At 44.1% G+C, this 22,012-nt stretch overlaps 1 protein-coding gene across 1 annotated transcript; it reads right to left on the bottom strand.

Annotated features, from left to right (window-relative positions):
- Positions 1-2,139: 2,139 nt before the first annotated feature.
- LOC137152969 (olfactory receptor 6N1-like) lies at positions 2,140-2,742 on the bottom strand. Its single transcript, XM_067547898.1, has one exon. The coding sequence runs from the start codon at positions 2,740-2,742 to the stop codon at positions 2,140-2,142; it is 603 nt and encodes a 200-aa protein (XP_067403999.1).
- Between the last annotated feature and the right edge of the window lie 19,270 nt (positions 2,743-22,012).

Genomic DNA, 22,012 nt, shown 5'->3' with positions numbered 1-22,012 from the left:
CACTGGCTAGTTCTCAGCGAAACGCTCCACAATGGGAAGATGCTGATAGCCATTTCCCTCCCGGTTCCTTCCAATTAGATGGACAATGACCAGAGCTCAGGCTGGATTCTCCGCTGTGTCCTTCGGGACATAAGAAATTATCTGCAGCAACAAACGTGTTTTATTTGTATTTGACTGTCTGAAAATTAGACAAGACACCATGGGGAAAAGAACCATGATACTGTGTGTATTGGTGCTGAATGTGAGAGAGTGACAGAGGTGTCCTCCACCCCTCTTTCCTGTCTTGTGTGCTGTGTTACAGGTACACAGAATGGGGCGGTAAACACTCACTGTAACTCTCTGCATATTTTCATACATAGAATCATAGAAGATGAGGGTTGGAAGGGACCTCAGGAGGTATCTAGTCCAACCCCCTGCTTTAAGCAGGACCAACCCCAACTAAATCAACCCAGGCAGGGTTTTGTCAAGCCATATCTTAAAAGCTGCTAAGGATGGAAATTTCACCACCTCCCTAGGTAACCCATTTCCAGTGCTTCACCACCCTCCTAGTAAAAGACTAGTATCCAACATAGACCCCCCAACTGCAACTTGAGACCGTTGCTCCTTGTTCTGCCATTTGCCACCACTGAGAACAGCCTAGCTCCATCCTCCCTGGTACCTCCCTTCAGGTAGCTGAAGGCTGCTGTCAAATCCCCCCTCATTCTTCTCTTCTGTAGACTGAACAAGCCTAGTTCCTTCAGCCTCTCCTCATAAGTCTTGTGCTCCAGCCCCCCTAATCATTTTTGTTCCCCTCCTCTGGACTCTCTCCAATTTGTCCCCATCCCTCCTGTTGTGGGGGGCCCAAAACTGGACACAGTACTCCAAATGTTTCCTGATCAGTGGGGAATAGAGGGGAATAATCACTTCCCTCGATCTGCTGGCAATGCTCCTACTAATGCAGTCCAAGATGCCATTAGCCTTCTTGGCAATAAGGGCACACTGCTAACTCATATCCTGTTTCTGGTCAGCTGTAACCATCAGATCCAGTGCTGCAAAACTCAGCCTAGTGAGTCAGTCTTCAGTGTGTAATAGTGCATGAGATTCTTCCTTCCTAAGTGCAGGACGTATCAAATATTTTTAGTCCAATGCTCCAATTTTTCTAGGTCACTCTGTATCCTATCCCTAGCCTCCTGCATATCTACCACTTCTCCCAGATCACTGTCATCAGCAAACTTGCTTACGATGCAAACTACCCCATCCTCCAGACCATTAATGAAGATGATGTACAAAACCAGCCCCAGGACTGACCCCTGGGTCAGTCGGCTTGTTATCGACTGCCAACTAGACATCATCATCTAGCCAGCTTCCTATCCATATTATGGTTCATTTATCCAACCCATACTTCTTTAACTTGCTGAGAAGTATATTGTTGGAGACCATATCAAAAGCTTTGCAAAAGTCAAGGTATATCACGTCCACCGCTTTCCCCGCATACACAGAGGGCAATCAGGTTGATTAGGCATGATTTGCCCTTGGTGAATCCATACAAAATGTTCTTGATCACCTTCCGCTCTTCCAAGTGCCTTAAAATGGATTGCTTGAGGACTTGCTCCATCATTTTTCTGGGGACTGAGGTGAGGCTGACCGGTCTGTAATTCCCAGGTTCCTCCTCCTTCCCTTTTTTGAAGATGGATACTATATATGCCTTTTTCGAATCATCCAAGACCTCCCCCAATCGCCATGACGTTTCAAAGATCATGGCCAGTGGTGCTGTATTCACATCAGCCAACTCCCTCAGCACTCTTGGATGCATTGCATCTGGCCCCATGGGACTTGTGAATGTCCAGATTTTCTAAATAGTCCTAAAGCTGTTCCTTCAGCACTGAGGGATGTTCGTCTCCACCCCATTCTGTGCTGCCTAGTGCAGTAGTCTGGGAGCTGACCTTGTCTGTGAAGACAAAGGCAAAAAAAGCATTGAGCACTTCAGCTTTTTCCACATCATCTGTCACTAGGTGGCCTCTCCGATTCTGTAAGGGGCCCACTCTTTCCCTTCACATTCATTTCACATTAGAGCTGAGATTTTCAAATGGAGTTTTCAACATTATGTTAATGGGGGCTGATTGGTTAAATCAAAGGTAAATCTCAGGTTAAGTTATTATCTCAAAATCTCTGCATGGTTTTGTGAAAGCCACATTTACGGATGGCTTTGCTTAAGGCTGCCTTGACCTCTTTGTTTCTCAGGCTGTAGATGAGGGGGTTTACCGGGGGAATCAGGACCGTGTAGCAAAGAGAGACCACTTTGTTCAGCTCTCGCAGTGTGTCACTTTTTGGAAGCAGGTGGATGATAATTATGGTTCCATAGAAAACTGTCACCACGATGAGGTGAGAGGAGAAGGTGGAAAAGGCTTTTTGCCTCCCGGTAGTGGAAGGGATTCTCAGGATGGTGGTGATGATACACACGTAGGATGTCAGGGTTAGCAGGAATGGAGGCAGGGTGAATACACAGGCTAGGATGAAATCCAGCAATATTACCTGGTGGGTGTCACTGCACGAGAGGTCCATCAATGCAATGGTATCACAATAGAAATGATCAATTTTATTCGGCCCACAGAATTTTAACTGTGATAGGAATAAGAGAAAGATGGCAGGAGCCAAACAACCATTTAACCAGGACCCAACAGCCAATTGGAGACACAACCTGGGATTCATAAGGGTTGAATAGTGCAGGGGTTTACATATCGCTAAATATCGCTCGTAAGACATCGCCGCTAGGAGATGGCATTCGGTACCTACAAGAAAACCATAGATATACAGTTGTTTGAGGCAGCCACTGACTGAGATGGTTCTGTCCCCAGTCAGGAGACTGCCCAGCATCCTGGGCAGGATGATACAGATGCTACAGGTTTCCAAGCAGGACAGGTTTCCCAGGAAGAAATACATGGGGGTTGAAGGTGCCAATCAATCACAAGAAGCACCACGATGAGGCTGTTTGCAGCCACGGTTGCGATGTAGATCACTAGGAACACCAGGAAGAAAAAATGTGCAGATCAAGGAGATCCCCGAACCCAGGAGGATGAATTCCATGACAGCTGTTTGGTTTCTGCAGTCTGTGTCCTTCATGGGTTGAGTCTAGGAATAATAAAACAAATTGAACTGGTGCAGAGCACAGGGTTAAGAGTTAAAGTCTTGTGAATTAATTCCATAAATAATCAGAAGCTCCCCTTCTCCTGCCCACAGGCTGAAATTTTAAGACAAAAAGTAGAGTTCAGAGAAAAGAGGCAGGTGTCTCAATTTGAGAAAAGAACATTGGTACCCATGTAGAGCACCCTTTGCGCTATAAGAGCAATAACTACAGTAACAACGGTCCAGTTCTCTGGTAGCCACATACTGATATGGCAGAGCAGAGCATTTCTTTATCTACTATCGTGTCCCATCTAGTGACGCAGAGGCGCTTGACAAGGATGCTTCAATGCTGTATTTCACTTCTGACAATGGCAGAATCATGCAATGTCTCAGGTGTTGAAATCAATAAATACATCAACGGAAATCTTGCACTGACATTTCCAGTGCAGTCTAGTGTTCTCAAGCACCGATCTTCTATTACAATGAATGGAAATTAATCTAAGAATATCCTGGTGTAGTCAGCATTTCAGTGTCCTGTAGGAAAAGGAACAGTTTCCACATCCTACCACAGATGCATTTATTTAATCAATTGTGAAGTGGAGTAAATTGTTCCTTAGTTCATGGGATGGTGATGGTGATGTGCTGAGGAACTGGCAGTGCCTTTTCTGTTTCCTGACAATCACTTTGTAGCAGTAATAAAATACGGCTCTTTGGAGGGAGGATCTCAGGAAGGGACAGAACCAGGCTGACATTGAGTCCTTACTGGGGAATGTCACTCCTCTCTCCATAACGACTGTAGGATGATAATACAGGAAGAGGACACAAGGTGGTAAAAGATTCTTTCCCTGAACTCGGAGTTTAGAAAGAATGCGGCATGTGTGATCCGGGCTAGTAAGACTCTATCTACACTCACCATCTGATTGGGACACACTGAGTCAGACCCTCAACTGGTATAAATCAAGGTAGCTCATTTTGTGTGCCAACTGAGAACCTGTCACAAGACCTGTATGTCAATCTCCATCTCTGTTAAATGGTGTTATGGATGCCGACTGGCTGCGTTGCGGGAAGTTGAGACTGTGGCCTGGTGTACACTGGCAGCTTAGGTCGATTTAAAGTCCCTTAATTCAAATTAATACTTCCGTGTCTACACTGGTGCTACTGTTAATTCGAATTAAGGTGCCTGTAAAATAGAATTAATAAGACCATCTCTGCAAGTGGTGTCGCATCTAATCTGAATTTGTTAATTCAAATTAGTGTCGGTATAGACGCAATAGGACTTAATTTGAATTAAATGACCTCTGGAAGCTATCCCATAATGCCCCATTTTAAAGTCCCATTCCCCTCAAGCAGCCCTGGGAAGATTTGAATCTTCATTTTCTGTGCTTTCTGCCAGCGTGGAGGGAGCTTTCCCACTGTCCTCAGCACGGCTACTGCAAATCCCAAACGTGCTCCAGCATGGAGTCGAGTAGAGGTCTTAGACCTCATTGGGCTATGGGGCGAGAAGTCAGTTCTGGCTCAGCTCAGAGCCAGCAAAAGGAATCTGGACATTTATGGGAAGATATCCCAGGGCATGCTGGAGAAGGGACACAAGAGGGACGCTGAGCAGTGCAGAGTCAAGATCAAAGAGCTTCTCCAGATGTATCATAAAGCCAGGGAAGCTAACAGAAACTCAGGACCTATTCTTGACCCCAGAGCAGTCCACCAGCACACAGGACAGCACATCTGTCCTGTGGAAGGCACATCTGGTGAGTTTTCTTGTCCATGTACATTGGGTGTGGGGGGGCATGAAGGGGATGTCAGGCGTTTACGTGACTGTACTGGGTGGTTACCCAGGGATCAGGTTTTTTTATGCAATGAGAAAAGCTGCTTTTATCATCAGTTGACATCATATTGAAAATTGAATGTATGTAATGGGCTGTCACTTGAATATTGTTTCAGTGGACGGCTGACTATTTCTTCAATCCACGTTAGGATTATTCTCTGCACTGAAGGTAGCCAGCATCATGGCTTCATGTGTTTTAAGCATAGCCTCACCCCCACTCAGTCCCTGTCTGTGTGGGTTTGTGATGCAAACAGAGATCAGCCTCCCCCCACCAACTCAGTTCCTGTCTGTGAGGGTTTGGAATGCAAGCAGGTTTATATACATGCCCAGAGATAAAGTCACTTGATCCATTGTAACAACACATAATTATTGAAAGTTATACATATGTTTCTTCCTCAATAAACAAGCTGTGGCTACATTTTATCAAGCCATCATTTTTGACATTGATACATATTTATGTTGTTCTTCACTACCCTGGCTGTGGCTATCTTGCTATTTTTCTTTCATTCTGTAAACTCCTCGCCAGTGGTATGACCATTAAGCAGTGCAGGAGATGTTGACACTACCGCGGGACCAGGCAGACTTGCTCCGGCTTATTGCGGACAGAATCCCAATGCTGCCCTCCCCCTCCCACGCCCCAAACAGGTCTCCGAGGAGATTGGTCAGGATGCAGCACCTGCTCTCCTCCATGCTGGTGGAGGGGAGCAGAAAGCTGCAGCGGCCACGCTGACAGTTGGCCAGCAAGCAAGCTAACACCCTACCCCTGGAGACAGTGAAGGAACCCTCCCCCGCCCCTTCACCCAAGACATGACTGTTCATAAATACATTTTTGCATCTTTCCAAAATGTTTCTTTATTAAATAAAATCTTGTTCATGAGGCATTTGTCCGACACACATCTGGAAGGGCGGTGGGGGGAATGGGTATCGTCAAAGGAAAACAACATACAAGAACCAAAATCAGGCCTGCATCAAAGGCAAGCAACATAGAGGGGGATGGGGGTTGGGAGGGGGTGGGGGGATAATCAAAGGCAAACAACATACAAGAACCAAAATCAGGCCTGCATCACTCATTGCCTGCAGCAATCGGGAATTGTTCTGCTTGATGTCTTGAAGCAGGGCAGCCTCGGTGGCACACATGCAGTACCTGCTTCACCTACTTGCTCTATTTCTAAAGTACTGCAGGATAAGCCGTGATGTATTTGTCATGCTAACAATTACAGTGCAGGGTAGGGCTGGCTCCATGTCTCTGAAGCAATGGCAATCACAGGGAGTAAAAAAAACTGCGCAAAAATCCTTTTCCTGTTTGTTTGGAGTGGGGAGAAGATGGTGGGGGAAGCAGCACTGCATCCTGGGACAATGACACTCGTCCCAACAGCCTCCGTGTCTAGTTGCACTGTGGGATAGCTACCCACATTGCACTGCTTTGTAATTCGAATTAAGGCTGGCCAGTGTGAATGCAAGAGACCAGCACAAACAGTGTAGTGTGGACAGTCTGCTGCGATTTCTATAAATGGGTTTCTGAAAGTCAAATTAAGCTAATTCGAATTAGCGTTGCAGTGTAGACAGAGCCTGAATCTGTTAATATTCACCTGAAGAAGAGCTCGGAGTAGCTTGAAAGCTTCTCTCATTCACTCACAGAAGTTGTTCCAATAAAAGATATTACCTCACCAGCCTGTCCCCCTACTCCTCCCAAAGCACATTCACACCCCTGTCTGGAAGGTGGGGGGGAAACACTGTGAGGGCGTTGGTGTTCACCTATCACCCCAGGGCAACTCTAGCTTGAAGCGATGAGCTCCTACTTCTCCAGGTTCGGTGCCAGAACCCAGGATCCGCAGCTGAGGTTCTCGTCTCTCCTCTTCCTGCAGAAGCTGGGTTTTCTCAGTGCAGAGACCTGCAGTTCCCTGAAGTGATGAGCAGGTGCCTTGATCTACCTTTGGGAAAGGGGCTGCCCTTCGATTTGTGTAAATGCTGCCTCTGTATCAGTGTTCGGTCCTCACACTTTTAATACCCTCCCTCTTCAAGTTTTCTCCCATTTGGTTAATTTTGTGTCTCCAAAGTTTTGTGGCTAACAACCCCCAGTGGGACTTATACTATGGGACTTGTGTAATTGCATCTTTTTTTAAGTCTAATGATCAATGTGAAAAATATTTGAGATTGTAAGTAAATCCCAGCTTATATTTTTGAGTGATGCCTGTCCAAGGTGAAGGCCTGTATAAAACAATTGCACTGTCCCTTGATTAATATTCAACAGATGCTGCCAGCTAGTGGGCATTTCTAATAAATAGCTGCCCATATCTCATCCTTTCAGTATACTTCCACCCACGGCCGTTTTACAGTCTAGCTTTCCCATTACTGTATTGGCAACTGAAATCTTTTGGTCACTGGCCAGTATTTCTGAGTCCTGCACCAGTTCCTCTTCTCTTCTGCCATTTAGTGTCGATTTCAGAGAATCATTGAGCCATAGAAGATGAGGTTTAGAAGACACCTCAGGAGGTCATCTAGTCTCACCCCCCACTTAAAGCAGGACCAACCCCAACTAAATCATCCCAGCCGGGTCTTTGTCCAGTTCTGGTGTTCTGTTTACACATCGGTTAGTTAAATCCCCAGTTTCCCAGTTGTTGGGAACAGGCTAGCTCAAGGGGCCTGGAGGAATCAATGGGACTTTTCAGCCCTGTTAATATGAGTCTAGATGCATAAGACGCTATCTGAAGGCTAAGTGATTTTGGCACCTACATTCCATGTTCATTGAAAGTTACTCTAACTTTTTCGCTTCACAAGGAAGGTTCATATTTCATGCATGAACCGGTGATGAAAATGAGACGTTTTAGATTGTGATTTGCTTTGGAGAGGTAACTCATGCACAGATGTGAAATAAGACCCTTGGTATCAAAACCCCAAAGGGGAGGATGTAGGCAGAGTGTAAAAAACAAACAAAAAAACAAACAAACCCAGGACTAAGGTAACTAGACAAAACTCCAGTTGAAGAGATGGGCCTGATTCACGTCTGTACATCAGGACAATTTCTCTTCCGCTCTTGCTCTCACACATATCAAGCCCCACCTTTTCCTCATTTGCTCTCCCATTTAAATTATCCTTAATTTAAAGATGATTAATTTAATTTATCTTTACTTCTGTCATTCAAAACATAGGAAAAATCATTACATAGATAGATAGATAGATAGAGTGTAATGTGGTTGCAATATCTAATGGTTTTGAGAATTTATGAATAACTAACATAGAGCGTACTAAGTGTACCGTACTCCCAATTCTGTGCCTACACTTCACATTCTTGAGTGACAAGGAAAATTTCTTGGGGCCTGGTAATTTATAATTCTTGTTTGTCTAGGTGCTGGATGTTGATGTGTGTGAAAGGTGCATTTGCTCTGTTCTTCCTCCATTTGCTTTAATACAATACAAATGAAAACCCTAAAGAAAAGACAGGTCTTTCTGTTCCATTTTGGATAAATGATGAAAGAGTCATTTGGCCAGAGGGAGAGAGGGGAAAGAAAGAAAGAAAGAAAGAAAGAAAGAAAGAAAGAAAGAAAGAAAGAGCAAATGACTCTAGGCCTGTTCAATGGTGCAAGGGGTCTGGCTGTGGGTGTCGGGCAGGTGTTGGATGCAGTGGAGTGGGGGAGAAGTGTTCTGGCTGCAAGGGGTGTGGCCAGAGTGTGACGGGGGACAAGAGGACCAGCAGCAGGGACTGGCCAGACTGAGGGGGAAGGGACGCAGCTGGGAGTGACTGGCCAGTATAGGGGGTGAAAGGTCTGGTTGCAGGGGCTGACAAAATGGAGAAGCAGGGGTCTGGCTGCTGTGGGGGGATAATGAGGGGCTCGGCTGGAAGGACTGGCCAGATTGTGGGGGTGAGGGGCCTGGGTAAGCAGGCTGGTCTGGCCTGACTAGGGGCTGGAGATGGGCCTGTCTGGAGAAGGCAAGCCTTGAATGTGGGGGGCCAGGGATCTGGTGGGAGGGGCTGGCTGGTGGGGGGAAGGGTCAGAGGGCCTGGTGGGAGGAGGGGCCAGAATTAAAAGAAATATAAAGTAAAAAAATAATATTTTTTCTAAAGAGTTTTGAAATATATATACAATAAAGTTTAAAACTTAAAATACATAGTAAAATACAGAATTAAAAAAATTGTACAATCTTCAACTGAACCAACACCTGGCGGGTGTGTCAATGGGACGTGTGCTCCCCCATCACACGTCAGGAGCTTCTCAGTGCCCCCCAGAGCAGGGCTAACAGCAGTCTCACTCCGGCCATGCGGCCACCCCGGCCTGGGAGTGAGGGGCGGCCCCCTCCTGGGCTCCCAGACCCACAGACAAAGCCCGCGGGGAAACCACTCCCATTTACACTTGCTGGACACAAGGCTCTTGCTCTTGTTGTACAGGAGGCTAGGTGAACCCCCTGTTGTACAATGAGCAATGAGGGCTCCCTCCGTGTGGGGCAGAGGGACACCCCGCACTCCAGGGACGAGGTAGCTGGCGAAAAGACCCAGTGGGAGTGGAGGATGTCGGCAGACGCAACTCTACCTTTGACGGAGCCATCCCCACTTGAACAAGCCTGACTCTCCACAACCTCCAGGCACCTCTTCCATCAGTGGAGGGTGACCCTGACCCCAGGAGGGACCCTGGATAGAGCAAGAGAGAGATGGGGTGTCCCTTGGCTGGGCCCCCCGGGGCGAGATTCAGCTCAGCCGCAGCTGGGTACACAAGGTCCAGAGGTGGAGAGGGGCAGGAGAGAGAGAGCTGGGCTGGAGGCCTGTGAGCTGTCATCCCCTCTCTGCACCAGTCTGAGTCCCCCCACTCAGGGCTTTCTCCAGCGTGTACCCAGCTCACAGAGCCTTGTGATACAGCCCCGGGCCAAGCCATCAGAGTGAGGGGAGTGAAAAGGGCACGTCTGCCTCTGCCCAGGCCGGGCAGGAAATCCCTCTGCCCTCCTGGAACTGCCCCCTGTGGACACAGCCAGAATTGTGGCTCATCGAGACTTCCAGAGTCAGGTCCCAGTGCAGTCACCCCAGGAAGGGGAACAGAAAACGTGCCTTTAAAATTCAACTTTATCTAGGGTGACCCTACTTCACAGTCCCAAACACAGGACACTGCGGGGGGAAGCAAGAGGATCTAGAGGGAGTGTTGTGGGGATGCTGGAGGGGCTGTTTGAACTGGGAAAGAATATTTGGGGGTGTGAAGTTGCTGATTGTCCGCAACTAGTTTAACAATGAAGATGTTCCTGGCCATGGTCACAATGTCGATTCCTAGAAAGAGCAAGAAGAGACGGGTTTTTCAATCCAAAGAGGATAAAATCTGTGGCGGATGTTTCGTTTCCCTGTTCTCTGTTCACCAGGGCATATCTAGGGAAAAGGAAATAAACAATTAAAAAAATAAGGATTGTAATTTTCTTTCTCTTTTTTTCCCCTCCTGTCCTTCAACTTTCTTCTCTGTTTAGATTTGAACCTCCTCAGCTCACCGACTATGTGTTTGTACAGCGTCTAGCACCATGGCAACATTGCTATAACAACAAACAAAGTATAAAATAATACTACTAAAGAATTAATACATTATAACATAAAACTGAGGTGGGGTTTTCCTTCTTCAATTCATGTGACTTTGGAAAATCTCAGTCATAATTTTACCCCATTTAATTTGTATCACAGCAGTCATTCTGTGCATCTATTTCGTGTGATACTGCTTACCTGTGAAACTTACTGGTGTGGAAAATAATTCAGCAGGACTGAAAAAAAAAAGACAAAGAATTGTTTTAATAAGAAGAATATGGTCCACCATTATAACAGCTAGGACAGACATTTATAAGGGAAAAAATCCTTGTATTTTTTGGGGCAGAAGCAAATTTTAACAACCAGGAGTTATGAAGAAAACTTCCATCTTTGGTTAATTAATCCATAATTTTCCATTACAGAGATTCTATCCTTTTTCTCTGCCACCATCCAAGCCAGGACAACAGATTTTATGGACTGAGAATGTGAAGGGCTTAACAGTGAAAAGGACATTTACAGCTAGTTCAGAAGTTGCTCCAAGCTCAGATTACCTAAAGCCCTTATAGCTTTAAGGGTTGTTTATAATGTGAAAAAGAGAGTGTAAGCCAGCATTGTTTCCTAACACATGAAGGCTGACATCTTCATCCACTTTTCCCTGGACTCTCTTTCTAGATGTCAAAAAAAAATGTTTTTTAAAAATGATTTGATATAACCCTTAGTATGCTGGCCTGGTCTACACTACAGAGTTAAGTCAGCACAAAGCAGTTAACAGCAACATAACGAGGGAAGTGTCTACACTTACATTTGGTTCTTCCTAATGTAACTGGCCCACTACGCCAATTCAATAACTCCACCTTCACGAGCAGCATAGAGCCAAGATCGATGTTGTTAGGTCGACACGGTGTCAGTGTAGACACAATGTTGCTGACGTTGACTGTTACTGGCTTTGAGGAGCCATCCCCCAATTCCCCATGGGTACAAGCGCTTCTGGTGAGAACGCACGGAGCAATGTGTAGACGTGCCCAGGCAATGTAATTTCAGTGGCAGCTAGGCAGTTAGGGCCACTTAATTTTGTAGCAAAAACAACAAGAGTCCTGTAGCACTTTAAAGACTAACAAATTTAATTTCTGCGGGCATAAGCTTTCATGGGCTGTAACCCACTTCGCCAGATGTAAGGAATGGAAATCACATAGGAGGTATATATATATACATATCCAAGGGTGAGGAACAACAATGGGGAAGGTGAATGAAAGCAAAGTCCATTCAGTTAGAGTAGTTGAGGCCTATTCACAACCGTTGATTAGAAGGTGAGAATGTGTAAACAGTGACAATTACTTCTTATACTGAGATAACCATTCCAAATCCCTATTCAGACCCAGTCTGATTGTGTCCAGTTTGCCGATCAGTTCCAGCTCTGCAGTTTCTCACTGAAGTCTGTTTGTGAAGTTTTTTTTGTAGAAGTATGGAAACTTTCAAGTCATCTGCAGAGTGTCCTGGGAGATTGAAGTGTTCTACAACTGGCTTACAGATGTTACTATTTTTTATGTCTGATTTGTGTCCATTTATTCTTTTGCGTAGTGACAGTCCGGTTTGGCCAATGTACATGGCAGAGGGGCATTGCTGGCACATGATGGCATATAGTAGATGTGCAGGTGAATGAGCCCCTTATGGTATGTCTGATATGGTTAGGACCAGTGATGCTGTCACTAGAGTCAATGATTGGGCAGAGCTGGCAACAGGGTTTGTTGCAGGGGTAGGTTCCTGGGTTAGTATTCTTGTATGGTGTATGGTTGCTGGTGACTATTTGCTTCAGGTTGGGGGAGTGTGTAAGCAAGGAGCTTCTGAGCTGTGCAGGGCTCCAGGGAGTGAGTCCCACCAGCCCTTAGCAAAAATACATGGATAAATTGCCATCCCACAGTATCGCTCCTTTAATGTCAGTGCAGCTCACAGCCAGCTACACACAGCTCATCTGCGGAGAGTGGCAGATCTAAGTCTGGTTCTGTCAGGACAGTCTTAGAATGAGGGGAAAGGATTCTCAGCTACCTGCCCTTTCAGCTTCTAGATTCTGGTACAGAGATAGATATTGGTCAAAGAATCCTGGTTCTGGATGACTGGATGCATCACCTGTTGGGGAAAAATCCACAAAGACCAGTACAGTAAATTTGTTATTTCAATTAAATATGTTGGGGGATCAAAATACAGGGGAAATTATGATGATAAATAAGAATTGCTATATGAACTCATTAATACTTTTACTCGCAGTTTCATCAGATACCTACTGCTGACTGGAATTTTTCCACCCTTCAGGAAAATTTTAACTTCTCCTTAAGAACCCGAAATCCTTTCCTTTTTCTTTTAAGTTCTGGCAACTGAAAACTTTCTGCCAAAAACCTGGGCTTTTTTAAAATCACAGAATCAAAACTTTTTGATTTTCAGTTTAAGTTTCTTTACAAAACAATCCCAAAATGTAGGAGAAAAGCAGACAGATTCTGAGATTTGTTGTTTAGCTGAAAACCCAATCTCCCTTAAGAACAATGCAGCTGAAAATTTCCACCCAGCCTTAAACTTTAAATAAAATTGGGGAACGTTAAGTTTTCTTGATTTCAAACCCATTTATTCTAATGCATCTGTGTGATTTCTCTTTCAAAGAGATAGTTGATTGGAGCTAACAACTGAATAACTAGTAAAATTGATAGAGCACACAGCGTATTTTATATGGACTAGCCCCTTTAAAGCTGGGTTTGAGCTGAACCAAGCAGCAAACGCCTGTCTATCTTGACCTCTTTCAAGGAGAAATAGGAGCTCATAGGGAAGAGAATTACCTCTTGGCTGATCTCCAGACTGCTGCTGGCTGAGCGTAAACAGGGGTGCAGAACGTACACATAACGAGACATGGGGTGATGTTTCCAAAGGTATTTAAGCACCTAGTGAGATTATCAGAAGCACCTAGGAGCGTAAACTTCATTGATTTGAAGGATTGTTCAGTGAATAGATGGTTCTGAAAATCCCACTAGGGGCCACAATACATTTTAAGTTATGGACCAGGGCCCCTCACCAAAAGATCTTGAAGGTCTAGTTGACATGGCAGAGAAAGCAAGGGAGCGGAACAGTCACCAAGAGGGGAAATGACTGGCCCAAGGTCACATAGGAGGTCACTGACAGGAACAAGAACAGAGCCCAAGTGTCCTGACAACCACTGCACCACACAGCACAGAGTAAACAATGCAACACAGCGGTAATGGAGGGATGATACTGGCTCATTTTTACACGCAGGTAGAAGTGCAGCTGGGATTTGGTGCCGTAAATAAGTTGGGAATCAGGCAGCGGGCCGTCTAGGCACAGAGCTGGGGGGAGAAAAACTGCCACTTCCCATGATGGAGGAGTCCACATCATGTTGCCCTGCAGCGTGGGAATCAGGCTGTGTTGGCATTTTAGTCTATCAGCTTCTTGGCCAAGGTGTGAGGTTGGTGATGGTCATGATGGAAGGCCCTTCTTTGCGAGGATTGTTGTATTTGGATTTTACTTTGTTCCATCCTTCACTCTGCATTTGAACAGGCCACTCCTTGAGACGCAGCCTCAGATGAGGTCAAGTAACAAAGCTCCATTGATTTTAAAGGAGCCGATCCAATGTACACCAGTGTGATAACACACTGGATTGATTGTCAGCATGAGGAACACTGACAACACCTAGTCATTGAAAACGACAAGTGCTCTGCACCTTTGACATTGAGACAATCAGATCTCAGGGAAAGGGGAATCTGGGCCATTCCCTTTGTAGCTCTAATCCTAACCATCGCCTGTCTCATTTCCTCCACAGCCATCACACAATGGACTGAGGAAAAAAATGTCCAACCAAACCACCATGACCGAGTTCCTTCTCTTGGGATTCTCTGACGTTTGGGAGCTGCAGATTTTACACTTTGTGGTGTTTCTAGTGCTTTACCTGGTATCCTTGGTGGAGAACCTTCTCATCATCACAGCCATAGCCCTCGACCATCGTCTTCACACCCCCATGTACTTCTTCTTGATGAATCTATCCATCCTAGATCTTGGCTCCGTCTCGGTCATCATCCCCAAATCCATGGTCAATTCCCTCATGAAAAGCAGGTCCATTTCTTATTCCGGATGTGTCGAGCAATTCTTTTTTTTTCTTATTCTTTGCTTCAGCAAATTGTGCCTTATTGACCATCATGGCGTACAACCGATACGTTGCCATCCACCAACCACTGCACTATGAGATTGTGATGAACAGGGGAGCTTGTGTCAAAATGTCCATTGGTGCTGGATCAGTGGCATTCTGTACTCCGCGCTACACACCAGAAACACTTTCACAATCTCCTTCTGTGGAGGCAACACGGTGGATCAGTTCTTCTGTGAAATCCCCCAGCTCCTCAAGCTGGCCTGCTCTGATTCTTACCTCAATGAAGTTGGAGTTATTGTCTTTGGTGTGTGCTTAGTCTTAAGAAGACTCTCTCATCTAGAGAAACTGGTCCAAGAAAAGATTTTACTTCACCTACGTTCTCTATGTAAAGCTTTGTCAATCTGGCTATGGTGGAAGACTGCTTTGAAGAGAAACTTTTCCCAGTGTTTTCTAAAGAAACTCTAACTCATAGAATCATGGAATCATAGAAGATGAGGGTTGGAAGGAGGTCATCTAGTCCAAACCCCTGCTCAAAGCAGGACCACCCCCAACTAAATCATCCCAGCCAGGATTTTGTCAAGCCGGGCCTTAAAAACCTTTAAGGATGGAGACTCCACCACTCAGCGTAATGAGACCAAATCTGGATTCGATGGAAGTCACTGGACTTTGGCCCCTCACTTCAAAGTGATTAGGATTTGGCCAACAGCCTACATACACAAATCATCCAGATTTGGCTGAGAGCTCCCTGGAGAAAATGAGTGTGATGGAGATGTAAGAGTCTCATTTCCCAACTCATCTAGATCACCACCCATGTAGACTGACCCACTGCAATCATCAGTTTAACACTGATGAGGTTCTGGCCCAAAGTCTCTTCACTGAGTAAAGACCTAACCACTGGTGTAAGTTACTTGTCTGGGGTCATTTTGTTCTAGGCTGGGTATAGGTGGAAAAGTGCCATCACACGCTCTGATCTATTATTCCATAAACCATCACAAGTCGATCTACTCACTTCCAAGCTGAGAAAGGCTCTCAGAGGTTGGTCTGTTAGTAGTATTAGGATACCATCTTTGTGCATGGTTGTGTACATTACATATATGACAGAGAAAGCACGTGATTAGATAGAGACACGGGCAGATAGGAACATTCCTTGTCCTAACACACAACCTCATAATGATAGATTTCTATTTGATTGTGGATTACGTTAGCTAGGTAGCTAGATAACAATTATTCTATGCAAATTATTGTGCTTCTTTTCCTGATCATAATTGTCTATGTTCAGGTCATGATTTTCTTATAAGTACTCCTTAATAAATATTATTTAATGAGGATTTTTATGACTATATCTTACTCCATTGCTCATTTACAAAGAGCTCGTCATAAGGACTCGTTGTTTGAACTTTGAGCTGTTTACACTGGATACATTTTAAATATGCTCTGGTTTGCTTCTCTAAATAAATGGAAGTTTCACACTCAGCTTCCTGAAAAATCAAGAGGCCAATTCTCAACTGCTTTAATTTGTCCTAGCTCTATTGACATCAATAAATCTGTGAGAATTTACACGTAATTTGGACAATGAGTGCATACGTCTGTGATTATGAATTTCACACTCACTTTGAGTATTCTGTGCAAAGGCCCTGATCCCAAAAGCCACTTCAGCCCATTCTTCACTTTAAACATCTTATTGGCCCCATTCAAGGTTTAAAAATGAACTCCTGCTTAAATCCCAGCTGGTTATGGATTAGGGTTATGGATAGGGTTTAAGGCTAACACCAAACTGGTATCAGAAGCTGACAGTGTCCCCATTTCTCCCTTTTCCCAGTCAAATAAAACTACAGTTGGTGCACTGGAATTATTCTCTCCTTCTGTGGTCTGAATTCTCTACCTAAAATAACAAGCTTATCGCAAAGCCAGAATCTCTGGGCCTTCTTCTGCAGACTCACCAGCCCGTTATGTCCCTTCATTACCAACCTCCTGGAGGTCCCACTCACCAGCAGTGTCATCCCCAAGATGTTGACCAATGTGGCAAGCAATCGGGAGACCAGTTCCTTCCTAGCTTCCACACCCAACCCTACTTCTGTTTCCTGGTGGGCTTCATGGACTTCTTCCACCTCGTCATGTCCTTCAACTGCTATGTGATCATCTGAGACCTGCTGCAATACGCCTCTGGCTGCTGGTTGTCACATAGTGAGGACCACCTTTTGCAAAAGCACATCAATGACTATGCCCTAATCTACACTTACTTGGAAATTCGGCGGCAGTCGACGGGAGTTACACAAGCTACACAGAATAGCTTGCATAACACCCATCGACTGCTGTGCTTCCTCTCTATGTGCCATCTTTACTGCACTGTGCCGATGGGAACCCCGTTCCCGTCATCGTAATGCTATTGCAGTTGAGGGGATGGATTTACTGAGTAGACTTCCTGATCGATTGAGTGGGTCTACACTGACCGCTCAATTGATCCAGAAAGTTCGATCTGATGGTGGCGACTTTGCCGCTGTCAGTATAGATGTACCCTTAGAGAATAAAGATTCCATTTTCAAAATGCCTTGTGTTGTTTTAAAGGAAAAACCTAGGCACCATGGATTTCAATGGATTTTAAGCACCTGGGTGCTTTCGATAATCTCCCTTGCGCACCTAAATACCTATACAAAGCTGTGTGTTTTATATTTATATGTTACAAAGTCACATTTGAAAATGAGATTTAGGTACCTAAATCACTTGGGAATGTAATAATTTTACCCAATGACAGTAAATGGAGGACAATATGTGTGTGACGTGTGTGTGTTTATATGAGAGCAAAAGGGAGAGAGAGAGAATGTATAACCAGACAATGAATAGCCACATCTGTTGTAATCGGTGTATTGGTCACCAATGTTTATCAGTGTAGGCTGCGTGCATGTGTCCCTGTGTAGATGCTGTCCCAGCTCTGCGCAGTTAACTGAGACGGCTCTCACGATCTAATGAATCAACATGACCACGAATTAGCTGAGCAACGAAGGCACCCAGGCCAGGTTTATTGCGTGCGGCACAATGAGAAGTGACTTACAGAATATCTCTGGGTCAGTTTCGCATAGGCGGCATAACAATGGCCACGGCCCAATGGCGGGACTTTCCGTTATCCCCTAAACCAGACGCCGGTATTCCCTCTGACACCCTCTTTTATACACTGTTACATACACTTTCGTTCTGCCCCCTTTCACGTAGGTAGTTGCCACCCTCTTGACGTAGTCTGATACCATTTTTTCCATTGATTGGCTGATTTGGGCAACACCACTCCATGTATCATTTCTATCCATAAAAGTGTCATTTCAGAGAGTTAGTATCTTGATACCTCCTATACCTGCTACATATTTTAGTAATATTTTGGCAGTCTTACAATCTTGCAGTATCAGCACTTTCCTGTGCCAATTTCAGTTAACTTGAGTGACCTCTTATACCTCTGTTCACTCGGCTTTTTCCATTTAGGCCTTAGCCTGTTTTACAGGCCTTAAGCTCTCACTTCTTACTACATTCCCCTGCTTTTTGTCTTTTTATGGGGAGGATGTTTACCCATCATCCCGGAAAAGCATAATGCATGGACTTAAAGGTAACCCAGTGGGCTAAACACTGTTATGTGGTCACCTCCTTTATTGCTATACAGACATTCATGCCCCATCTGTCCCTTAGTCTGCACATTCCCTCGCATGACTGATGGACAGATTTTATTCCCAATTGTTTTTGGTCCCTTATGGTGGGCCTGGAAATGTTAGGTCTGAGACCATTTTTATTTAGTGGGGTTCAGTAGTTCATGCTGTTGTTATAGTGCTGATACTTTGTGTTATAAAATATACCTCCAATAGATATATTAATTACTATAACAATGAATATATGAAATATATGATATATGAGATAATATATTATTATGAACCTTATTGCATTTGATATGATAATATTGCTATGACAATGAATATATGAAATATGATATATGTGATAATATATGATTATGAACCGTATTGCATTTGATATGGCAACGTTGCTATGGCAATGTTGATAGCGAGTTCCATAGCTCTTTCCACATGATTTTGGAGGATGGCTCTTCTTGTTTGGTGTCGCATATAGCAGCATATGCCCACCAGAGCAATGACTGTTAATCCCTGTATTACCATCAATAATACACTGAGTGTTCGGACTATTGGGTATAGGGTAATGTCTTCTGGGATTGCCCACCAAGGTGTCTGTAATGCACTCTCTACACTATCTATCCAATCCATCTGTTGTTGAATGAGATTGGCTATTGGTATTAGAGACTCCTTACTTTTTGCCACCAAATCATGTATATCTAATTTCAAATGTTCTATTGGAGGGAACATTTCAATTAATAAGCTTTGGACATGTCCCGGAGGAGGAACAATTTCAGTAAGAGTGTTCACACTGCTGGTTGACCAAAAAGCATGAGTTCCAATTTGGATAGTGCTGGTTATTGGCACACAGAATCCTGTCTCCTTTCCAGGGCACGAGTACCCATATATAGTGAAACTGGAATACCCCAAAGCACAAACCACATCATGTATTCGCACTACTTCATTAACCAATTCCTTTTGTACCCATCGGGCCCAACCTTTTTTGGTGTTATTGGTGTCAACGGTGGCATAACATTCACAGAGCCACCAGCCATTATGTTTGGTACAACAGGCCTGGTTAATTTCTAGACCTGTGTCAGTTACAACCTTACGGTAGGGTAATATTGTATATATGTATTGTTTATCAATGTTCCCACACTGTTGGCGTAATATACCTTGACTGGGGCCTGTATCCATTTTGGGATGGCCATCATGATGCTCAGGGTTTTCCTATCCTTGTGATCCCGAGTTGGTACTCTATCAAATTTAGCAAACTGTAAAAATACTGGATTGATGTGGTGCACTCCTTGCTTCTGTATTTGTTTTAGAATGGTTGTGAGACTTAATAATCGTGGCCATTCCTGCAGTTTTAGTTGTAATAGACTTTGCTGAATTATTTCTAGCACGCGATTTCCATAAGCCACACAAGCCATGGCCAAGGATGCATCATTTTGTTCTATGCTATTAATTATTGTAAGTATAGTTGCATTAAGATGTTCAAACCCTTGGGGTATGAGATGCATATTATTAATAGTGATTGCATGTTGGTCCAACAGTAGGCTACTGATACCTCCTCCTGTTTTAACTGCCTTTCCTATCCCACGCATCATACTATTTATTTTTAAATTAAGATTTTCAATATCTGCTGAATTCCATATGGACATGCCAAGACCTGAGCCTCCCAGTATAGTTTTTGCTATTTCTCTCTTTTCTCTCCTTTGCTATTCCCATAAGGGATTTTGTGACCCTTTCCAAAATTGTATTTGCATTTCCAATTCTAAATTAAACCAATCTTTATACTGTGGAGGGCATTGTTTTGGCATGGTCATACCAGAAACATTTAACTTCAGGGGTACATATATCCAACCAACATTTTCTTTGGTGCGGTGTGGGCTGATGTTACCGTATTAATCACTGTTAACTTTACTTCATTATGCCCTACACCTGGTAATTTTTTAACAGTGCATTGATATTATTTACTTCATGTTATTTTCCTGTGGCACCCCAGCCCTTTACTGGGAACGGTCCATATTTTTGACCTGCCACATACCACAAAATTGTGATACCTAAATGCTCAAAAAAATTGGGTTCCAATATGTATGTGCAATTAAATGTGATATGGTGTCCCACCAATCCTACCATATTAGTATTTGCTGACAGTACCCCCATAGGTTGTATGTATGTGGGGACTTGTGGTCTATCTTAGTCTCAGCTGGTGTCTCAATCTGATGTATGTAACTGGAATTGGTGCTGGAAGAAACAGCAAGAACAACAATTTGATTACAGTTAATAAATTCATCCACTTTCCAACAACAAGCATATTACCCCTCTGTGTCTTTGTCAATGTTTTTTCAATTTTTTGTTGATTTGTCCCCATCTTCTCCACATGGATGTGTTTAGTGTGGCTTATTCCTGCAACAGTCCATCCCCATGCCATCTTTATAAGAAATGGTGAAAGTCTGATGGTGTGTTGCCTTCCTTCTGATTGGCATACCAGTTTTACAACAGTTCTATATGGATGACTTTGTCTTCTTGCAGTCAGTGTATCAGGGGGGTTGTTGGAAATCTCTGTTCAGAGATTCCTTACCACAAGGTGTGTCTGGTTCAAATTCTTGGTGGTCCAACAACCTGATTACTTCTTGGGTTAGTACTACTGCAAGCAATAGTCCTAATATTAAACTTGGGTTCATAACCTGTAAAAACAAAACACAAACAATCGCTTCTCTCTCTCTCTTTTTTTTTTTTAAAGGGCAGTGCTTCCAGCAATTCACACTTTCACTCCTGTCTGGATCTTTTTAAGACTTTCCAGTGCTTCTTCCAATTTTGGGTGCCACCCCCCACAGCAGAGCCATGTATCCTCCTTAACAGAAAATGTTTTAAACTGCTGAGGTATTACTAACACCCAGTCACTATCAGATCAAGCCCTTTTCTTTGAGAGAAAGACTCCTTGCCAAGAGTAAGGGCATTCCACAATCCACTGCTGGATTAGTTTATCCTTTCCCTGTATTTCATGTAACATTTGTAATTTTTTTGTTTTAACTTGTTCTTGTTTCATCTGTGCCCAGGTAGTTATCGCCACGGGCAAAATTTCCCAAAGGGTGCCGGTTTACTGCTGCCTCTTTAGCCAATTTATCGGCTTGTTAATTTCCCCGCTGCAATGGTCCTTTTCCCTTATGTGATTTTATTTTAGCCATTCTGATTTTCTCAAATCAGAAGGTTGCGTGTTTGAATCACGTCGGGGTCACCAGTGTGGTAATCAGTGTGTTGGTCACCGATGTTTGTCAGTGTAGGCTGTGTGCATGTGTCCCTGTGTAGATGCTGTCCCAGCTCTGATCAGGAAACTGAGACGGCTGTCACGATCAAATGAGTCGACACGACCACAGATTAGCTGAGCAACGAAGGCACCCGGGCCAGGTTTATTGCGTGAGGCCCAATAAGAAGTGACCTACAGAGTCACAGACAATGACGGGACTTTCCATTATCCCCTAGACCGGACGCCACTATTCCCTCTGACACCCTCTTTTATACACTGTTACATACACTTTCGTTCTGCCCCCTTTGACGTAGGTAGTTGCCACCCTCTCGACGTAGTATAATACCACCTTTTTCCGTTGATTGGCTGATTTGGGCAAAACAACTCCATTTATCACTTTTTAGTCATTGACATTCATCAAAGTGTCATTTTAGAGAGTTAGTTCTCTTTGATATCTCGGTGCCTTCTGTACCTGCAACATAATTTGCATTTTAGTAATATTTTGGCAATCTGTATACTTGCAGTATCAGCACTTTCCTGTGCCAATTTCAGCTAGCTTAGTTTTTTTCCACTTATACTCCTGTTCACTTGGCTTTTTCCGCTT

The sequence above is a fragment of the Emydura macquarii genome, unplaced genomic scaffold (genome assembly GCF_026122565.2).
Source record: "Emydura macquarii macquarii isolate MOO-44397 ecotype Brisbane River unplaced genomic scaffold, CSIRO-AGI_Emac_v2 contig_1249, whole genome shotgun sequence".
NCBI lineage: Eukaryota > Metazoa > Chordata > Testudines > Chelidae > Emydura > Emydura macquarii.
Note: the sequence above shows the minus strand (reverse complement) of the source record. Positions and strands in the feature narration are given on the sequence as shown.